The 20,943-nt window shown below is 42.0% G+C and overlaps 1 protein-coding gene across 5 annotated transcripts in view; it reads right to left on the bottom strand.

Moving 5' to 3' along the window:
- atl2 (atlastin GTPase 2) overlaps window positions 1-20,943 on the bottom strand; it is a 107,908-nt gene that overhangs the window by 36,579 nt on the left and 50,386 nt on the right. For all 5 annotated transcript variants that reach the window (XM_072581292.1, XM_072581289.1, XM_072581290.1 and 2 more), the window contains exon 3: window positions 6,541-6,675. In XM_072581292.1, coding sequence (XP_072437393.1) covers window positions 6,541-6,675 — 135 coding nt within the window. The remainder of the gene's footprint in view (window positions 1-6,540; window positions 6,676-20,943) is intronic.

Here is a 20,943-nt window from a genome sequence, read left to right as displayed (position 1 = left end):
TTGCGTGGCACTATCACCATACCAGATGGGACAGGATTCAAAGAGATCCTGCACTCAAGACTGGGTATCCATGAGGCACTTTCAGCCAACAACAGCAGCACAACTGTACTTCAGCACAACATCCAACCTCCTGGCATATATCTCACCCAACCATTCCCAATCTCAGTCAGCGGACAGTACAGGAGGGCATGCCAGCAGCAGCACCAGGCATACATAAAAATGAGGTGTCAACCTAGTGAAGCTACCAAACAGGACAACTTACATTCCAAAAGGCACAGTAACAAGCGATAGACAGACCCAAGCGATTCCAAAACCAACGAATTAGATCTAAGCTCTGCAGTCCTGCCTCATCCAGAAATGAATGCCAGTAGACAATTAAAAAACTCACTTAAGGAGATGGCTCCACAAATATCCTCATCCTCAACGATAGCAGAGCCTAACATATCAGAGCAAAACATATGGCTGAAGTACTTATAGCAATCTTCAGCCAGAAATGCCAAGTGGATGATCAATCTCAGGCTCTTCCAGTGGTCCCCAGCATCACAAATACCTGTCTTCAGCCAATTTAATTTATTCCACATGATATCAAGAAATGGTTGGAGGCAATAGGTAGTGCAAAGACTACAGGCCCTCACAACATTCCTGCAACACTGAAGACTGGGTTCCAGAACATGCCATTGCCCTAGTCAACACTGGCATCTCAGAATACTACAGTGTGGAAACAGGCCATTTGGCCCAACAAATCCACACCGATCCCCCCCCAAAGAGAAACCCACCCAGTTCCATTCCCCTACCCAATTACCCTACATTTACCCCTGACTAATGCACCTAACCCTACACATCCCTGAACACGATGGGCCAATTTACCTAACCTGCATATCTTCTGGGAGGAAACCGAAGCACCTGAGGAAACTCACACAGACAGAGAATGTGCAAACTCTACACAGACAGTCACCCCAAACTGGAATTTAACCTGGATCCCTGGCACTATTAGGTAGTACTAACCACTGAGCCACAATGCTGCACATCTGCCTGACAATGTGAAAATTGCTCAGGTATATTGTGTACACAAAGCAGGAGAAATCAAACCTGGCCAATTACCACCAGTCTACTCTAGATCATCAGGAAAGCGATGGAAGGTTTCCATCAACAGTGCAATCAAGCAGCACCTGCTCAGTGATGCCCACTTTGGGTTCCATCAGGGCCACTCAGCTCCTGACCTCATTACAGCCTTGGTTCAAGCAAAAGAGTTTCAAATGGTGAGGAGAGAGTGACAGCCCTCAACCTCAGAATATAACATTAAGGAGGCCAACAAAACGAATCAATGCGTATCAGGCACTCTCCTCAAGTTGGAGTCTTACACAGTACTTAGGAAGATGGTTTCAGTTGTTGGACATCAGTCACCTCAATTCCAGGACATTATTACAGGAGATTCTCAGGGTAGTGTTCTACATCCAACCATCTTCAGCTGCTCTATCAATGGCCTTCCCATCAAGGATCAGAAGTGGGGATGTTCGCCAATGATTGCACCATGTTCAGCACCATTCATGACAACTCAGGATACTAAAACAGTCTAAGTTCAAATACAACAAAATCCAGACAACATCCAGGCTTGGGTTGATAAGTGGCAAGTTTCATCTGTACCAGACAAATGCGAGGCAATGACTATCTCCAGTAAGAGAATGCCCTTTGACATTCAATGGTGTTACCATCACTAACTCCCTCATCAACATCGCCAGAGTTACCAAAGACCAGAAATTCAACTGGACTCACCACACAAACGCTGTGGCTACAAGACCAAGTTAAAGACTAGGAATACTGCAGCAAGTACTTCGCCCCTTAACTCCCCAAAGCCTGTCCACCATTAGGAGTGTGATGGAATACTCCCCACTAGCCAGGATAGGTGCAGCTCCATCAGGACTTAAGAAGGTTGACACCATCCAGCAAAAAGCAGCTCATTTGACTGGCACCACATCCACAAGCATCCACCACTGATTCTCAGTAGCAGCAGTACGTACTATCTACATGATACACTGCAGAAATTAACCAAAGATCGTCAGAGAGCACCTTCCGAACCAACAACAGATTCCATATAGAAGGGCAAGGGAACACCACCACCTGCAAGTTCCCCAGCTGCTCAGCATCCTGAGTTAGAAATATATCACTGTCCTTCAATGTCGCTTGGTCAAACTCCTGGACTTCCTTCCCTAAGGGCATTCCCTAAGCACAACTTTCAGCATGTGGACCATAGCAGTTAAAGACGGCAGCTCACCATCACCTTTTCAAGGGCAACTAAGGACGGGCAATAAATGCTAGCCATTCAGCGACACCCACATTCCACAAAAGGTGGGGTGGTGGTGGAGAGATGCAGCAATGTATTTCATGTTCAACTACTTCATCTGATTCCTCACATTGGATTTTTAAAAAATTTGTTCATAGAATGAGGGTATCACCAGCTAGGCCCATCTCTAATCACCCAGAGGGCAGTTAAGAGTCAATCACATTTCCTTAAGCCTAGAGTCACATATACCAGTTTATGTAAAGAAGGCAGTTTCTTACCCTAAATAACATTTACAAATTAGATGGGTTATTCCAAAATTAATGGTTGATTCATGGTCATAATCAGATTCTTAATTTCAGATTTCTACTGAATTCAAATTCCATCATCTGCTGTAGCAAAATTCAAACTCAGGTCCCCAGATCAACAGACCAACGAAAATACTGCTAGGACATTCCTCTTGTCACATTTCTCAGATTTGACAAAATACTTGAAGTGCCAAGTAGGAGTAGAGAGTAAAGATCAGACCGAGAGGGGAAACAAGGATAACAAATGTTAAAAGATGAAAATTCAGTTTTAGAATGAAGAATAAAAAAAAAATCACCAAAAATAAAGTAGAAGGAACAATTGGTATAAGATTAATTGAATTATAAAGCAATGCACACATGGCATTTAAAATAAAAAGTAAACTGGACATGATTAGATTAGATTAGATTACTTATAATGTGGAAATAGGCCCTTCGGCCCAACAAGTCCACACCGCCCCGCCGAAGTGCAACCCACCCATACCCCTACATCTACCCCTTACCTAACACTACGGGCAATTTAGCATAGTCAATTCACCTGACCTGCACATCTTTGGACTGTGGGAGGAAACCGGAGCACCCGGAGGAAACCCACGCAGACACGGGGAGAACGTGCAAACTCCACACAGTCAGTCGCCTGAGGCAGGAATTGAACCCGGGTCTCTGGCGCTGTGAGGCAGCAGTGCTAACCACTGTGCCACCGTGATAACCCATAGTAAGCAATCAAATGGAGTAGATAAATATGAAATACATTTCAGACTAACTATCCAAGTCTTACTTATCCTTTCCATTCGGTCCCAGGAACAGTCAGGTGGAAATTGTCCCAACAATAAAGTTCTTTCATGTCCAGTACTGGTGGCATCGCTCATTAAATGGAACAATTTTCCTCACCAATCTTTCACTTTCCTAATCTACTTACCTCATCCCCATGCAATTAGCATACAGCTCACACTATAAGCCTAGGAAGACCAATAATTTGTTTCTTTTTAATGTACTTCAAACATTTACTTAGTAGGGCCTTTTTTTTCTTCCCTATATCTCTAAGTGGACCATGACAACTGAATCTTCTTTTTCCAGGTTCCCCCCTAACTGCTCTTATATCACTTATCCCTTTTGGATTCTGTCACAACATCAGGGTTACGGCCAAACCCCTAATGATCAAATCATAGGACAATAACTTCTCTATTGCACTGCTACTATAATTTGGTACACCCCCAAACTACCCTACCATGGTGTGGCACATTCCACAGTGCTTTCAAAATGTATAATTCCCCTTCTTGAGGGATGATTATCATTCAGCAAAAACTATTACAAAAATACGCCCCTTCACTTAGTTAAAAATCACACAACACCAGGTTATAGTCCAACAGATTTAATTGGAAGCAGCCTTCACTTACAAATGGACATGCTTAGAAAAACAATGAAGCTAGGACAATTTACCTGTAATGCCTAATGGAAATGTCAAGACTCGTGCTCTTGATAACCTCTACGTGTGCAGCAAGAATCTCCAATTGTTCACACGCCAGCTCAAAAGTTTGTTAAATTTGGATAATGGCATAAAAGACAAAGCTTAAATGCAGCAAACAGTAAGAATGGTCAAACTTCAGACAGTGAACTGGGCAGATAAAATTTAAAGCAGAGATGTATGAAGTTATTCATTTTGGTATGACAGAGATAAGGCAATATAAATTAAAATGACAATTTTAAAGAGGGGTCTGGAACAGAGACCTGGGTGTGCATATATAAATATTTGAAGGTGGCAAAAATGCCAGAAGTTTTAAAAAAAATTCTGGATCCAAGTTTTTACAAAAGGAGGCAGAATGTACAAAAGAGTATAAAATAAACGCTTCCAGTTGGATATTTAGAATAATATGACCATTTCTGAGCGTCATATTTGAGGATGCCAAGGCTTTTGATTTTCATTTACAGTTGATACTAGTTATTTGAATGCACCGACTTTTCTCAAAATTTTTTTTAGTGGATAGAATAGTTTAAATGAAAAGTGGTTTTGAATATGTCAAATAGGAAATCAACACAATCGTTGGAAAAGCAACATTCCATTCCCTAGACCCTTCTCTGAAATGTGAATATAAGGCCAACACAATTTAAAAGAAGGGTGGGTGAACAATGTATCACTACCAATTGCCACTGTCCTCCCTCTATCCCAATGTCTTGTACCTGATTTAATTATCTGTACTCAAAATGTTTTCTCTGAAGAAGGATCACTGTTTCTACTTTTCTCCAGAGACGCTACAGACTAGCTGAGTTTCTCCAGCAATTTCTGTTTTTGTTTGTTTCTGACCTCCAGCACCCACAGTTCCTGGTTTTATTTTACTTAAACATTACAATATATTTTAAAATATCCAAGCAACCAACTGCCAAGATATGCAAGGCACTGTGCACCAAATGGTCCCTCCAGAGATGCCCATTTGGATCGTTTTGGTCAACCTGTCAGACATTAGAAGATTATTTTATAAAAGTTTTTTTAAAAATGCATTTTAATCCATTTCTCCTGAAGGCACTTACATCAGAATATAGATCATAGGGTATTAGTAGCTCGCAGATGAAGCGCCTCTTCTTCATATCAAAACCCAGTGAGCATCAGTTGCCACAAAGGCCATTACGACCACTGGGCTTCTGTCTATTCGGATGGGTGTATTTTTCACACCAGAATCACTACTTTATAACTGTAAAGTAAAAACCCATCTGATTTGTTTTTAACCCTAGAGTCATAGAATAAGAGATGTGCAGCACAGAAACAGACCCTTCGATCAACTCGTCCATGCCAACCAGATATCCTAACCTAATCTAGTCCCATTTGCCAGCACTTGGCCCATATCCCTCTAAACCCGTCCTGTTTATATACTCATCCAGATGCCTTTTCAATGTTGTAATTGTACCAGCCTCTACAACTTCCTCTTGCAGCTCATTCCCTACACACACCACCCTTTGAATGAAAACATTGCTCCTTAGGTCTCTTTTAAATCTTTCCCCTCTCATCCTAAACCTATGCCCTTTGGTTCTGGACTCCTTCATCCCAAGGACATAGAAGCTCAAGGAACAATTTTTCTAATTTGATAAATATCAGCAGCTCTATGCAATATTTGTCTCATTTCATTTCAGGCAATTCTCACCATATATTGTTACAATATAACACTGCTTAAAGCTCTTCAAAAGATGCTTCAAGCTATTATACGCAGTTTCAGCATATGTAGACTTTATAGATTTTTTTAAAAACATTTTGATCAAGGGAAAATACACATTCTTCTAAATATGATACCTCTCTCATTTGTTAACACTAAATGACATAATTGCCATCCTTTACAGGCAGAACTGCAGACTAGAGTGAATGAAAAAAACCTTTATTATTTGTTTCCAGAATTAGCATCTTTGGTGAAATATATTTTCCCATGATAATTCCATACCATTGGCTTATTTGATCAAGTTACATTAGAGTGTGATTTGAAGTAACCTTAGTAGAACTGGGGAAAAGACCCAAGAGGAGAAGAAAATCATCCAAGAGCTAAAGGGAGGCTTTTTTGACTTCAAATTACTCAAGACAAAACTTGAATAGTAATGAAGAAGAATTGTTTCAACATTATTATAACAAACTCTCTAGTTTTTATTGTAAGTGTATTCTTAAAACAGATTACTGGCGGCAAGGGATAGGGCCATGAGAACAAGGATTGCTCTTATTATTTTCATTTCTCCTCCATCAATTCAAACTATTTCTTCAGATTCCTGCTCTTCCAAAAATGACTTGTCATTAACTCAACCTTAGCCAGAACCATAAAAGGCTGGAAACTGAAATTCTTGGATCAAATGTATCAAAAAGACACACATCAGGGAAATATAGAGCATTTGCAGACAATGTCCCTATTGATAGAAAAAGCCAAGACATATGAAAAATGTGAAGTTTCTTTGATTGTACAAGTTCAAGTTCATGGTTGAGCATACCTGGCTTCCATCAGATTTATTGATGACGAAAACTTCACTCCAAATTTGTATTCCAGTAGTTTCGCGCTCACAGCCACCTCGCCAAGTAAAGCCTGTTAACGGCTCATCATCCCCACCTAGCCAAGTATCAGGATTCTGCAGATGTAAAAAAAACCACATTTAGAATGTGTAAAATTGCAATAATGTATGCTATGTAGGGGCAATTTGGTTGCAAAGTGTTGTCTTTGAATTTTGCCCATGAAGTTCAAATTAACTCAAATAGATATAACAATAAAACCCGTGGTTTTGAAAAATACTTAAGATCAAGTATTTGTTGGTGTAAAATGGATTAGAGTTAGTGATTGAAACATGTGCCATGCATGTGGTTGAGTGAAGGAATTACAGCAAAATGGTCAAATCTAGTACACAGAGTCATAGAGATGCACAGCACAGAAAGAGACCCTTTGATCCAACTCGTCCATGCAGCTCAGATATCCTGATCAAATTTAGTCACATTCGCCAGCACTTGGCCCATATCCCTCTGAACCCTTCCTATTCATATGCCCATCCAAATGCCTTTCAAATGTTGCAATTGTACCAGCCTCCACCACTTCCTCTGGCATCTCATTCCACACATAACCCCACCGCCTGGTGAAAATGTTGCCCCTTCCAAATTTTTCCCCTCTCACCCTAGATTCCCATCCTTTCAGTTCTGGATTCCCACACCTCAGGGAAAAGACCTATTTATCCTATCCATGCCCCTCATGAGATTTGTAAGCCTCTACAAAGCCGTCCCGCAACCGCTGACGCTCCAGGGAAAACAGCCCCAGCCTATTCAGCCTCTCCCTGTATCTCAAATCCTCCAACACTGGCAACATTCTTGTAAGCACTTTCTGAACCCTTTCAAGTTTCACCACATCCTTCCAATTGGAGAGAGATTAGAATTGCACACAATATTTCAAAAGTGGCCTAACTAATGTCCTGTACAGCCGCAACATGACCTCCCCAACTCCTATGCTCTGTCCCATAAAGAAAAGCATACCAAACACCTTCACTATCCAATCGACCTGCAACTCCACTTTCAAGGAACTATGAACCTGTACTCCAAAGTCTTTGTTCAGCAACACTCCCCAGGACCTTAACATTAAGAGTATAAGTCATGCTCTGATTTGCCTTTCCAAAATGCAGCACTTCACCTTTAAATTAAACTCCATTGGCCACTCTTCAGCCCATTGGCACACTTTATTAAGATTCCATTGTACTCTGAGGTAACTCCCTTCGTTGTCCACTACACCCCCAATTTTGGTGTCATCTGCAAACTTACTAACTATACTTCCTATGTTCACATCCAAATCATTTATAAAAATGCCAAAAAGCAGTGGACCTATCAGTGATCCTCATGGTTACAGGCCTTAAGTCGATAAAGCAACCCTCCACCACCACCCTCTGTTTCTACCTTTGAGCCAGTTCTGTATCCAAATGGCGAGTTATCCCTGCATTTCATGAGATCTAACCTTGCCAACTAGTCTACTGTTAGGTTTGGTTCCCGAAGTTTCACACCAGGAGATGCAATTTGCACACACCAGCTTTGGCAAACAATTAAAGTCTAGACAAGCTAGGTGACCCCCATTGACACTCTTTGCAGGCATGCTAAGTCAAGTCAAAAAAGGCCCCAAACAAAAGAGGTACATCTCCTTATACAGGTCAGTTGGTGATGCTCACAGGTACTCCAGCCTTTACCCCCCCACCCCAAACCACACATTATCTCCAAGGATGACCTCATCCTACCCTTGTACCTGAGATAGTGTAAATGTAAATGTCCTGGTCGTGGGGAATCATTATGCAAACAATTTCCTGATTCAGTGATTCCCCAGGACGATGTAAGTGTGATACGCTTCAGCATTGGGGATGATTACACAAACAAATTTGATTGTCTAGAGAATGACTATGAAAGCATTTCTGAATGAGAGTTTAATTTGATAATAGCAGTAAAATAATAGTAAATGGCTGCCCAAATGAAGTGTGGATTACAAGGTAGTCATCCACATTCCTACATGCTATCTGACAGACAGAATGCTGCACCCACCCACTTCAATTCTTTGTAGAGAGACAGTAATGTAATGTTAAAGGGTTAAACTATACTGTCCATAGAGATAATACAATTTAATCTTTTAACATTACACTACCATGAGGAACCTTGTCAAAAGCCTTATTGAAGTCCATATAGACTGTTCTGCCCTCAATCAGCTTCATTTTTTTTTCAAAAAACTCAATCAAGTTCGTGAGGCATGATTTCCCATGCACAAAATCAGGTTGACTATCCCTAATCAGTCCTTGTCTTCCCAAATACATGTAAATCCTGTCCCGGAGGATTCCCTCCAACAACTTACCTAGCATGAATGTCATGCTTACTGGTCTATAGTTCCCTAGCTTTTCCTTAACACCTTTCTTAAATAGTGGCACCACGTTAGGCAACCTCCACGCAACAGTACTACCTATCTCTCATTATATCAACACAAATTAGATGTTCCAAACAAGTTATCTATAAATTCTATGCAATTGCCATGAAACCCACCAGGGATATATTTCCCTCCCCACCCCTATTCAGCGTTCCGGAGAGACCACTCCCTCCGCGACTCCCTAGTCAGGTCCACACACACCACCAACCCAACCACCACTCCCAGCACCTTCCCCTGCAACCGCCAGAAGTGCAAAACTTGCGCCCACACCTTCCCCCTTATCTCCCACCAAGGCCCCAATGGATCCTTCCATATCTGTCGCAAATTCACCTGCACCTCCTCACACATCATTTACTATGTCTGTTGCACCCAATGTGGTCTCCTCTACATTGGGGAGACAGGCCTCCTACTTGCGGAACGTTTCAGGGAACACCTCTGGGACACCCACACCAACCAACCCAACCGCCTCATGACTGAACACTTTAACTCCCCCCTCCCACTCCGCCAAGGACATGCAGGTCCTTGGCCTCCTCCATCGCCAGACCCTGACCACACAACGCCTGGAGGAAGAGCGCCTCATCTTCCGCCTAGGAACCCTCCAACCACATGGGATGAATGTAAATTTCTCCAGCTTCCTAATTTCCCCTCCCCCCACCTTATCTCAGTCCCAACCCCCGGATTCAGCACCACCCTCTTGACCTGCAATCTTCTTTCCGACCTCTCCACCCCCACCCCCTCTCCGGCCTATCACCCTCACCTCCTTCCACCTATCGCATTCCCAGCACCCCTCCCCCAAATTCCCTCCACCCAACCCTTTATCTCAGCCTGCTTGGCACACCAGCCTCATTCCTGAAGAAGGGCTTATGCCCAAAACGTCGATTCTTCTGCTCCTCGGATGCTGCCTGGCCTGCTGTATTTTTCCAGCACCACATTTTTCAACTCTGATCTCCAGCATCTGCAGTCCTCACTTTCTCCCGGATGAATACAAACAAAGATATAATTTTCAGGCACATCCCTTACTTGGGAAGGCATCATTTAAAAATAAGTGAAGCATTGAGAGCCAACCAAATTGATAAGAGTCAAGGCTTAAAGCTTAGGCACTGCATTTCACGGAGAGGAAAAAAACCAAACCAAATTCACCAGGATTCCTAACCTAAATTGACTAATACAAATGTTATTTATTGTGAATTATACATGCCAAGATCACCTTAAATATGTGGCACTTAAACACAGGAAATTTATCAGTTTTTGAGGTCGAAGCTTATTAGTTTAATGTGGTACATATATTTAAATACATTTTTAAAGAAAGCATGGTCGGGTATGGTTTATAAAGAGCCACAATTCCGATTTGGATACTTATGAACTGAAAACAATGTAATAATTGATTTTTAAAAATCTATAAGATCAAAGAACAATGGAAGATTATGTTTCTGGTAGAAATTATTGCAAGACTGAATGGATCGATTGAGAGAGTTTAGTCAACCTGAAGTTGATTTGGAAATATTCCATTGCTTCTGTTAAAGTTGAGTACAATTCAGGATTGTCAATGATCTACCAGCTTTTCAAACATCCAAACATATTTGCATTTCTATTACTCAGGAACACATTTGTTCTGCAATTCAAAAGTGTAACATTCAAACGAAAGACAAATCATACATTATGGATAAATCAATCCAAAGTCAGCACTTTAAAAAAAACACGAGTTACGTTTTAACCACGTTATAAAATAGTTTTTAGAAAATGGTTACTCAAGTCCCACAATCCTATGAAACTCAACTGTTGAACACTGTACTTTGACATTTGCAGCGGTGCTAGTAATTTCTTCATTCTGTAACTCAATAGGAGAAATACCAGAAAAACATCTTACAGTACATGTCTCAACGGAAGGGAACTCCAATTCACTATACAGCGGAGGTCAAAAGTAGTTTAGATATCCCAACCTAATCTAGTTCCATTTGCCAGCACTTAACCCATATCCCTCCAAACCCTTCCTGTTCATAAACCCACTCAGAGGCCTTTTAAATGTTGCAATTGTACCAGCTTCCACCACTTCCTCTGGCAGCTCATGCCATATACATACCATCCTCTGCATGAAAAAGCTGCCCCTTTGGTCCCTTTTATATCTTTCCCCTCTCACTCTAAACCTATGCCCTCTAGTTCTGGACACCTCCCACCCAAGGGAAAAGACTTTGTCTATTTGTCCTACCAATGGCCTTCATGATTTTACAAACCTCTGCGGTCACCCCTCAGCCTCTAATACATCAGGGAAAACAGCCCTATAGTTCAAATCCTCCAACCCTGGCAACATCCTTGTAAACCTTTTCTGAACTCTTCCAAATTTCATAACATCTTTCTGATAAGAAGGAGACCAGAACTGCACGCAATATTCCAAAAGTGGCCAAACCAATGTCCTGTACAGCCGCAACATGCCCTCCCAACTCCTGCACTCAATGGTCTGACCAATAAAGGAAAGCATAACAAACGCCTTCTTCACTATCCTATCTACCTGCGACTCCACTTTCAAGGAGCTACGAACCTGCACTCCAAGGTCTCTTTGTTCAGCAACACTCCCTAGGACCTTACCATTAAGGTGTATAAGTCCTGCTAAGATTTGCTTTCCCAAAATGCAGCACCTCGCATTTTCTAAATTAAACTCCACATACCACTTCTCAGCCCACTGGCCTATCTAATCAAGATCCAGTTGTAATCGAAGGTAACCTTCTTTGCTGTCCACTACACTTCCAATTTTGGTGTCATCTGCAAATGTACTAACTATATCTCCTATGTTCGTTTATATAAAATGACAAAATATGTTGAAATTGGAGCAATTTTAACTCAGAATTCAGAAAGTTAAGGTCATACGCAGTCAATGTAATTTTGCCTCACTCAAACCCACAGAAGATTTGGATACTTCAGTTTCAAACATCTATGATTGAGAAGAAAGAAAGCTGCTCTCAGATTCTAGTCTACTGCAATGATGCCATTACTCAGCTTAGTAAATGTGTTATTACACCTTAATGGGGTAATGTGTTGGAGATCAAGCCCTGCTAATCTTGGAATCATCACAAAAGTCAAAGATTTCATCAAGTAGACCCCAATTGATCTCAACTCCACACCAGGTTTCCATATTTAAGAACTATTTTTCACAAAGAGAGACTATAACTACAGGCAAACCAAAATGAATTGACATAAGATTCTATTAGTTAAAACTCTAAACCCCTTCCAACCTGCCAACACACTGGCCAAAAAACACTGATGTTACATGTTGATGGGAAACAAGCTGGAAGTAATATGATGGAGGAGTTTTTATTAAATAAGAGTACAATTCAGGATTGCCACGGGCCTAGCAGCTTTTCAAACATCCATTTTCCCTAAATTCTTTGCTTCATTCACTTTGGCACAGGGCAATCGGTTCATAAATTATGAAGTCTGAGTGACCAGTGAAAAACAAACGGCTACAGCAACTAATGAGAGAAAATAAACTAGCTTTTCTCAGGCTCAGAGCTTGACAAACCGTGCACATGACAGAACACAAGGATGCAAGTGACAGAGGCACCATCTGACCTTTCAGCAATCTGAAGGCTTATGCCAATATCGCAAACATTCCTAAATTGGTCAGTTACCCAGCGGCCAATCAGATTGCTGTCATCCAGTTGAAAGCCTTTGGAACCCACTGAAATAAATCTTCAGAGGCCAGCATTCCATCACCAATCACCATTCAATTACAAATGCATTGTCTTTTACAACAGCCCTGCCTCTCAGAGTGTGGCATCTAGTATCTCAATATCTGTGATATTTATCCTTTCACGTCGCCCAGGTCACACTCAATATAGTTAACCAGTGAACTCATTCTGTGACGTCCAGTCGGCTGATCACACTACAACCACGACATTCCTCAGAGTCTACGGACACTAGGTGGGACAGGTTAGGTGAGTGAGCAAAGTAGTGGCAGATGGAGTACAACATGGGAAAGTGAGATCATGCACTTTGGTAGGAAGAATAGAAGCATGGACTATTTTTTAAATGGGCAGAAAATTCAGAAGTCTGAAGTGCCAAGAGACTTGGGAATTCTAGTCCAAGATTCTCTCAAGGTAAACTTGCAGGTTGAGTCAGTAGTTAGGAAGGCAAATGTAATGTTGACATTTATATTCAGAGGACTTGAATATAAAAGCAGGGATGTACCTCAGATTCTGGTCAGACCACATTTAGTATATTGTGTGCAGTTTTGTGCCCTGTACCTCAGGAAAGCTGAACTGGCCCTGGAGGAGTGTGTTTAGAGGAGTTTCACGTGAACGGTCCTAGGAATGAAAAACTTAACAGATGAAGAACATTTGAGGACTCTGGAGTCTATACTCTATGGAGTTTAGAAGGATGAAGGGGGACTTAATAGAAGCTTATAGAACACTGAATAGCCTAGACAGAGTGGATGTTGGCAAGATGTTCCCATCGGTAGGAGACTAGGACCTGAGGGAAGAGTAAAGGAGAGACCTTTTAGAATGGAGGAGAGGAGAAACTTCTTCAGCCAGGGAATGGTAAATCTATGGAATTCATTGCCACGGAAGGATGAGGAGGCCAAGTCATTGAATACATTTAAGACGGAGATATGGGTTCTTGATTGTCAGGGAAATCAAGGGTTACAGGAAGAATGCAGGAGAATGGAGTTGAGAAACAAAATCAGTTAGGATTGAATGGCGGAGTAGACTCGATGGGCTGAATGGCCTAATTTTTGCTCTGACATTTTATGGACAGATTCTTTTGACCTCATCCTGGGGGCATCTTAACACCTCCAACTCTGAATCTGACACAGGAGGCATATAATAAACAGAAGCTCATCACTGCGTTTGCAGCGCCTGGGTAAATTTTCACTCCCTGCTTCCAGAGGCAAAGGCATGAAGGCAGCTACTTCTGTTATGTCCATCTCTGACGCAGAGAATTCAACAATGTTTGATGGAAAGGGCGAATCCTCAGATTAGTGAAGTATTTCTGAAGATTCTGAGAGGCAGGGCAGTCTGTGAATTTGCAACTTTCAAATTGTCCACATGCTTATTCAAGACAATCACACCTACCGGGACTTTATAGGTCACTGACCCTGATCTCACTATCATGACTCTTACCCATGTGGGGCCATTTACAAGATTCTTTCACCAAATTTTGTCCCCTGAATCAAACCATCCCTCTCACTTGGCAGAGTCTTGGGTTTGGCACTGGAGTTCCCAATGCTGTTTCACCATCACTAAGCCTCCACAGGTCCAAGAAGATGAGACTTAGCATGTTGCAGAGTCTTCTATCCATTAGCATCTCTACTGATACTATCCCTTTAGTTGTATGTAGGGTGGTCCAATAATCACTTAGACAAGTGACAGCTTGGTATCTCATGAGGCTAAAGGCTGTTTCTTCAGTCCAGTCTTCAAAGTTTAGACTGGCCTTTCTGTCAGGCCACTGGATGATGGATAGCATGGATCTGGCCTAATATGTCGAATCCCATTTGTCTTCAAGTAGTAACTAAAGTCTCTACTTGTAAACAGTGGCCCATTATTGTGACCAATACCTCCCAGATTCTATGTCGCAAAAGACATTCAACGGCCCTTTGGTTTCCCTTATTAATACCAAATTTGGGAAAAACTGGATCTGCATCCAAAGTCTACTATTGTTATTTCTGACATTGTGTCTTTAAGAGTGAGCAGTCTGTCCTGATTGTCTTGAAGAGGGGTTGTAAGCCTGGTGCCAAGTAATCTGCTCCATGGAAAGAATAAACAGTTTTTTTTAAAACAAGAAAAGGTAGGCAAAAGAAACCTGACAGGCTCACAGACCTAGGGTTTTAATTTTGCTTTCAGTTGTTGAAATTGGGTGTTTTTGGAGATTACACTGCTAGATATAGCACTCTGCTACTGTAAAAACCTTAAGGCTTGTCTTTGCTGCTGGATTCATTCTTTCAGTTTTTCCTTTCTCCTGAACTGCAGATAGCAAATGAGCAAATCTATTTTGCTGAAATGTGCCTTTGCCAAGGGCTCGTTTATGGGATGCTGCTAAATTTGAACAATTGATGAGTAGTTGTTAAAAATATTAGTTTAAGTATTTCAAAAGAGTTAAAGTTATGCCAATTCTTTTGTTTTTGTTTTTATATTTACACCACAGTTAAAATATAGAGTGTTTTGCTTAAAGCCTACCAGTTTGACCAACCAAATTACATCTGGAACATAGCATCTTAAAATGCCTTAAATTAAAATAAAAAGTTAGAATCTAGGCTATCTTCTTGACATGTTTGAGGTGGCTTCGTCTAGTCCATGAGCGCTGTAACTGGAGCTTGCCCAGAAAATTCAACGTGATGACAGATTCTTCCATGTGGGGGGTATCATGGTTGTATTCCATTCGCATATACCTGCGAATGGAAGACAGCTCAACGCATTTGCTACTCAGCCTCCCAGATGGTGTTCTAATTTGTAATTATAAGCATGTAACATTAGAGCCCACTGCTAAATGCAGCCTGTGAAGCTTTAGACAGCACTGCTTTATTCTCTTTTAGTAGACCAAGCAGGGGTTTTTGGTCCACGATCATTAATTCCACCCACCATCACCCCTCCCAGTCAAAGATATTGGTGGAGCTTTGACTCCATACAGGACTGCTAATCCTTTTTTCATTTGGGCATATTTATGCTCTTAATTAGAGCAAGTTCTGGATGCAGAAGTTATAGGGCATTGCTCTGCAATGGGCTGCTTATGAGCTAATATCACTCAGATGCCATACAGTGAGGCATCACACCAGATCTTTCTTGGGATCATAGTGTACCAACACATTACTGAATAGTAGTATTTTCTTTACTTAATCAAAAGCTAGGACCTGTAGGAGACCATTTCCCAGGCTAAACGTTTTTTAGGATTTGATGAAATTATGCCTAGAATGGATGCCAGGTTGTCTATGAATTTTCTCTAAGAGTTTACTAGACCCAGATATGACTTAAATATCTGGAGAGATGTGGGGGCCAGGGTACCTTTGGTCATCCTCACCTTTACCTTCTAACAGATATGACCCAATCTTGTCAACCCTGTAGTTGACTTGAGTAGACTGAAACACATTTTTCCTTTCTTAAGCATACATCGGCTTTGGTAAAATGCCTTAGGACTAAATCCAGATTCTCCAAGAGTTATTAGTTTTGCTTGTAACCAGGATATCTAGGTAAATGCCAATCTCAGGGCACAGGGTGAATGGCTCACACATTTATTTAAAAAGTCTGACTTCTTTAGAGCCACAGACTACAGTAACTGATGAGGGAAAACAAACTGGTTTTCTGCAAGCTTTGGATGTTATTGCTGCAGAGATAAAGAAATTAACAGTTGTTTTTGAGGTCCAATAGCTTCTGCCCAACGGCCCCAGCCGACCACTGTCGCAGCCTGCTCCTGCCCCACTGATCTCATCTCTGCATACCTTGACACCATCCTGTTCCCCTTTAGTGCAGGGACTCCCCAACTACATTCAGAACACCACCCATGCCCTTCACCTCCTCAAAGATTTGAGTTTCCCCAGGGCCCTACACCTCATCTTCACCATGGACACCCTGTACACATCTATCTGCCATGACAAAGGCCTCCAAGCCCTCAGTTTCTTCCTCTCAAGCCATCCCAACCAGTACCCTTCCACTGATACCCTCATCCATCTGGCTGAACCTTCAAATTCTCTTTCCAATCCTCCCACTGCCTCCAGACCAAAGGAGGTAACCATGGATATCCGCATGGGTCCCAGATATACCTACTTCTTTGTTGGCTAGGTGGGACAGTCTATCTCCTGCAGCTACACCGGCACCACCCCCACTTTTCCTCCACTGCATCAATTACTGTATCACTGCTACCTCGTGCTTCCACGAGGAGGTTGAACACTTCAACTCCACTAACACCTTTCACCCCTGGGCCTCCTTTATCGCCAAACCCTAACCACCCAATGCCTGGAGGAAGAATGCCTCTTCTTCTGCCTTCGGACCCTGCAACCATTTGGGACTAATGTGAATTTCACCAGTTTCCTCATTTCCCCAATTTGAGAAAGTGTATAAAGGTATGAGCAGGTAGGGAAGAGTTAAGTTTTGGGTTGCATAACAAAGGCTCAGCTAGCGTGACTTTGACCAGATAAGAACTTGCAGTAAACAAGAAGGTGCTGGAGGCAAGGGTAGTGGGTTAACAAGGTAAAAAGCATCTTGTATGTAATGCCAGTTGACAAGGTTAAGAATATCCATTGTATAATGCAGATGGCTTAACTTTACTGTTGACGCTCGTTGATTGTAACAGTCATCCAATCAATATAGAGATTGCCTAATTTGGATGCTGCTCCCTGTAAGTGACTATATAATTCCTTAAAGAACCTGCTGTTCGAGAGAAGACTGAGAACTCATGTCTCTATGCACACGAGTGCAGGGCCCAGAATAAAGATTAAGATGGTAAAGCCATACTGGGTCTAAGTGTTTGCTTCAACTCAGAACTTGTAACAGGATGACAACCTCCCACCTTATCCCAGTCCCAAGCCTCCAACGTGGCACTGCCCTCTACCTGTCCATAGTCTTTCCCATCTGTCCACTCCATCCTCCCCTCTGCCCTATCTCCTCCTCCCCCACCTTCACCTACCTACTGCATTCTCAACTACCTTCCAGCTCCCCCCACCCCCCCACCCCCCCCTTAGCTCCACCCCACTCCCATTTAAATCTCAGCCCACATGCCTAATTCCTGATGAAGGGCTTATGCCCAAAACATTGATTCTCCTATGATGCTCCTAGGATGCTGCCTGATCTGCTGTGCTTTTCCAGCACCCCCCACAACACAAATGCAAGTGTGGTTCACATCAAGCTTGATGGACAAAGCTGCTCCCAGAAAATCCTCTACCCATGGGAAATAGGTATTTAGCTAACTGCAAAAAAAAGTTTTTGTTTAAAATCACCACATAGGCAAACTGACCCAATAAGCTTCAAAACTGATACAACTAGCACTGCCCATTCCACAAACTGTACTGGTTAGATGATTCTTTCACATTCCAGTCTTCTGATTCCACTTTTGCCCATAAGGCAAATGGCACTAGGCAGGCCTTGCAGAATCAAAGAATTGCCTTCTAGACAACATGCAAAAGCTGCTTTGGCTTTTCTGATAGTCCCCACACATTCCTGGAAAACTTCAGGTATTTAATTAAGACTTCACTCAGACTGCCACTTTCTCATTGAAAAAAATCTAGGTGAATCTCTTGCAACCCATGCCTTCTGCTACAATCACTAGTAACTAAATCAGCTGCTTTTCATAAGAGATCACAACAGAGGCTATATCCTTAACCTGCAAAAGGTTCCCTGATATAGGTTCAGTCTAGCTGAAGTCTTAACGCAAATTTAAGGGCAGGAATCCAATAACTGGTTCTGCAATCACTGTATCGACCTCCATTTGAACCAAACAACCATTTAAGCAGACACTTATCTTGATTGGTTCAGATTTAGACGTTGCTAAGCAATTTAACAGTTCCAAATGAAATGCAGGTGTAGTTCTAGGATATAAGCTCTCCTGGATACTAGCCTACAAGTTTTCTTACTCCATTTACATATGGTAGGACACTGTTGCTGTCCTGAATCCACATACCAATTACAAATGTCTTATCAAGCAGGATCCAGAAGAAAACTAATTGTTTGACTGAACTTGAGCTTTGATTTGGTGTTTTACTTGAGCAAATCTAGAGTTATTCTTATCAAGATACTACCTGAGTGAGGTTGTACACCTGCCTACACTTACATGGTGTTCCCCAAGCTCAGACAGACTGGCAAAGCTGCCCACTTCCATCGAATACCTTACAACCCACATGCTCCATGTGCCACATTTGCCAATGATAGCACCTGTTTGAAGTCTAGTTGAACTTCAGCCAGTAGGCGTTTTTGCATTGTCACATTATACCCACATTCTACATTCTCTCTAAGCATCACATTAAGAGTTTAACCAAATTCTCAGGCTTCTACCAGTCAGTTTAACCTAGTCAGAGAGTATACAGCTGTACAGCTTGGAAACAGATCTTTTGGTCCAACTCGTCCAGGCTGACTAGATATCCTAAATTAATCTAGCTCCACTTGCCAGCATTTGGCCCACAAACCCTATGTATCTATCCACCTAGATGCTTTTTAAACATTGCAATTGTCCCAACCTCCTCCACTTCATCTGGCAGCTCATTCCATACACGCACCACCCTGTGTGAAAATGTTGCCCTTAGGTCCCTTTTATATCTTTCCCCTCTCACCCTAAAACTTATGCCAAAGAGTTCTGGACTTCCCCACACACCCCAATCCAGAGAAAAGACCTTGCCTATTTACCCTACCCATGCCCCTCATGATTTTATAAACCACTAAGGTCACCCCTCACCCTTCGTCAAAAATCCTGTTAAGGATTCCCCTGGTTCTCAAATTGCTGAGTAAAAGCAATAGCACCTCAGCATTAAAAGCCAGCTTGGGATCGCAACATTCCTTAACTATCCAGGTTGTAAGTTTACTCACTGAACTGGCAGGTTTGTTTTCTGACGTTCCATCACCATGATAGGTAACATCATTAGTGAGCTTTCGGTGGCAGCTGCTTTCTATTAGTGAGTCTTGGTCTCTTAGGGTGGATGATATAATTTCCGGTTATTTTTGAGAGATTAATTTGACGGAGTTCTGGTTTGAATTCCAGACCTCTAAGAATTCCTGTGCATGTCTCTGTTTAGCCTGTCCTAGGATGTTAAACCTATACACAGCAGATCCAAAACTGTGGGTTACAACTCTCAATGGGGGTCGCAAAGGTCACATTTGGGCTCATAAGCTCTCCCTCTGAGGACAATGATGACTGCAGTGAAAATTCTTGCAAGACAGACCACAACACCTTTCAACCAAACAGCAAGGATGTAAAGTACTCAGAGAGCTTGAGTCCTAAAACATGGAGACAGACCCTTTGGCCCAAATGGGTCCATGCCGACCAAAATGTCTGTCCATACTAACCCCATTTCTCTACACTTCACCCAAATCCATTGAAGTGCATATCCTCTGCACTTGGCCCATATGATTCTTGATGAAGGGCTTATGCCCAAAACATCGATTCTCCTACTCCTCGATGCTGCCTCACCTGCTGTGCTGTTCCAGCACCCATACTCTCTACTCCCATATCCTCTAATCCTTTCCTATCCATGTATTTGTCCAAATGCCTTTCAAATGTTAATGCATCCACCTCAACCACTTACACTGGCAACTCATTCCATATGCATACCAAATGGTTTTTTAAAAAATGCCCTTAAGGTTCCCTTTTATTCTTTCCCCTCTAACCTTAAACTGCTGCACTCTAGTCCTCAATACCCCAAGCCTGGGAAAAAGACTGAATGCATTCACCCTATCCATGTCTCATGATCTTATACACTTTTATAAAAAGATTCCCCACTCAGTGTCCTATGCTCTGAAGAAAAAAAAACAATCTAGCTTGTCCAACCTCTCCCCATAATTCACACCATTGAGTTCAGGCAATATCCTTGCAAGTTTCTTCTGCTTTTTTCCAGCTTAATAACATGCTTCTTATAGCAAGGTGTCCAAAAGTGATCATAATGCTCCAAGTGCAGACTCACTAACGTCCTGTATAACTGCAACATAACATTCCAACTTCTATACTCAATGCCCCAACGGATGAAGGCCAGTGTGTCAAAGGCCTTCTTCACTGCCTTGTCTACCTGTGACTCCACTTCAGAGAATCATGAACCTAAACTCAAAAGATCACTCTACTCCACTACACTCCTGAAGGCACTACCATTTACCATGAAAATCCTACCTTGATTTGACTTTCCAAAATGCAAGATCTCACACTCATCTATATTAAACTCCATTTGTCATTTCTCGGCCCACTTCCCCAGCTGATCAAGGTCCTGCTGGAATTTCCGATAACCTTTCTCACTATCCACAATACTGCCTATTTTAGTGTCATCAGCAAACTTACTAACCATGCCTTG

The sequence above is a fragment of the Chiloscyllium punctatum genome, chromosome 11 (genome assembly GCF_047496795.1).
Source record: "Chiloscyllium punctatum isolate Juve2018m chromosome 11, sChiPun1.3, whole genome shotgun sequence".
Classification (NCBI taxonomy): domain Eukaryota; kingdom Metazoa; phylum Chordata; class Chondrichthyes; order Orectolobiformes; family Hemiscylliidae; genus Chiloscyllium; species Chiloscyllium punctatum.
This window is presented reverse-complemented; position numbering and strand designations above follow the sequence as displayed.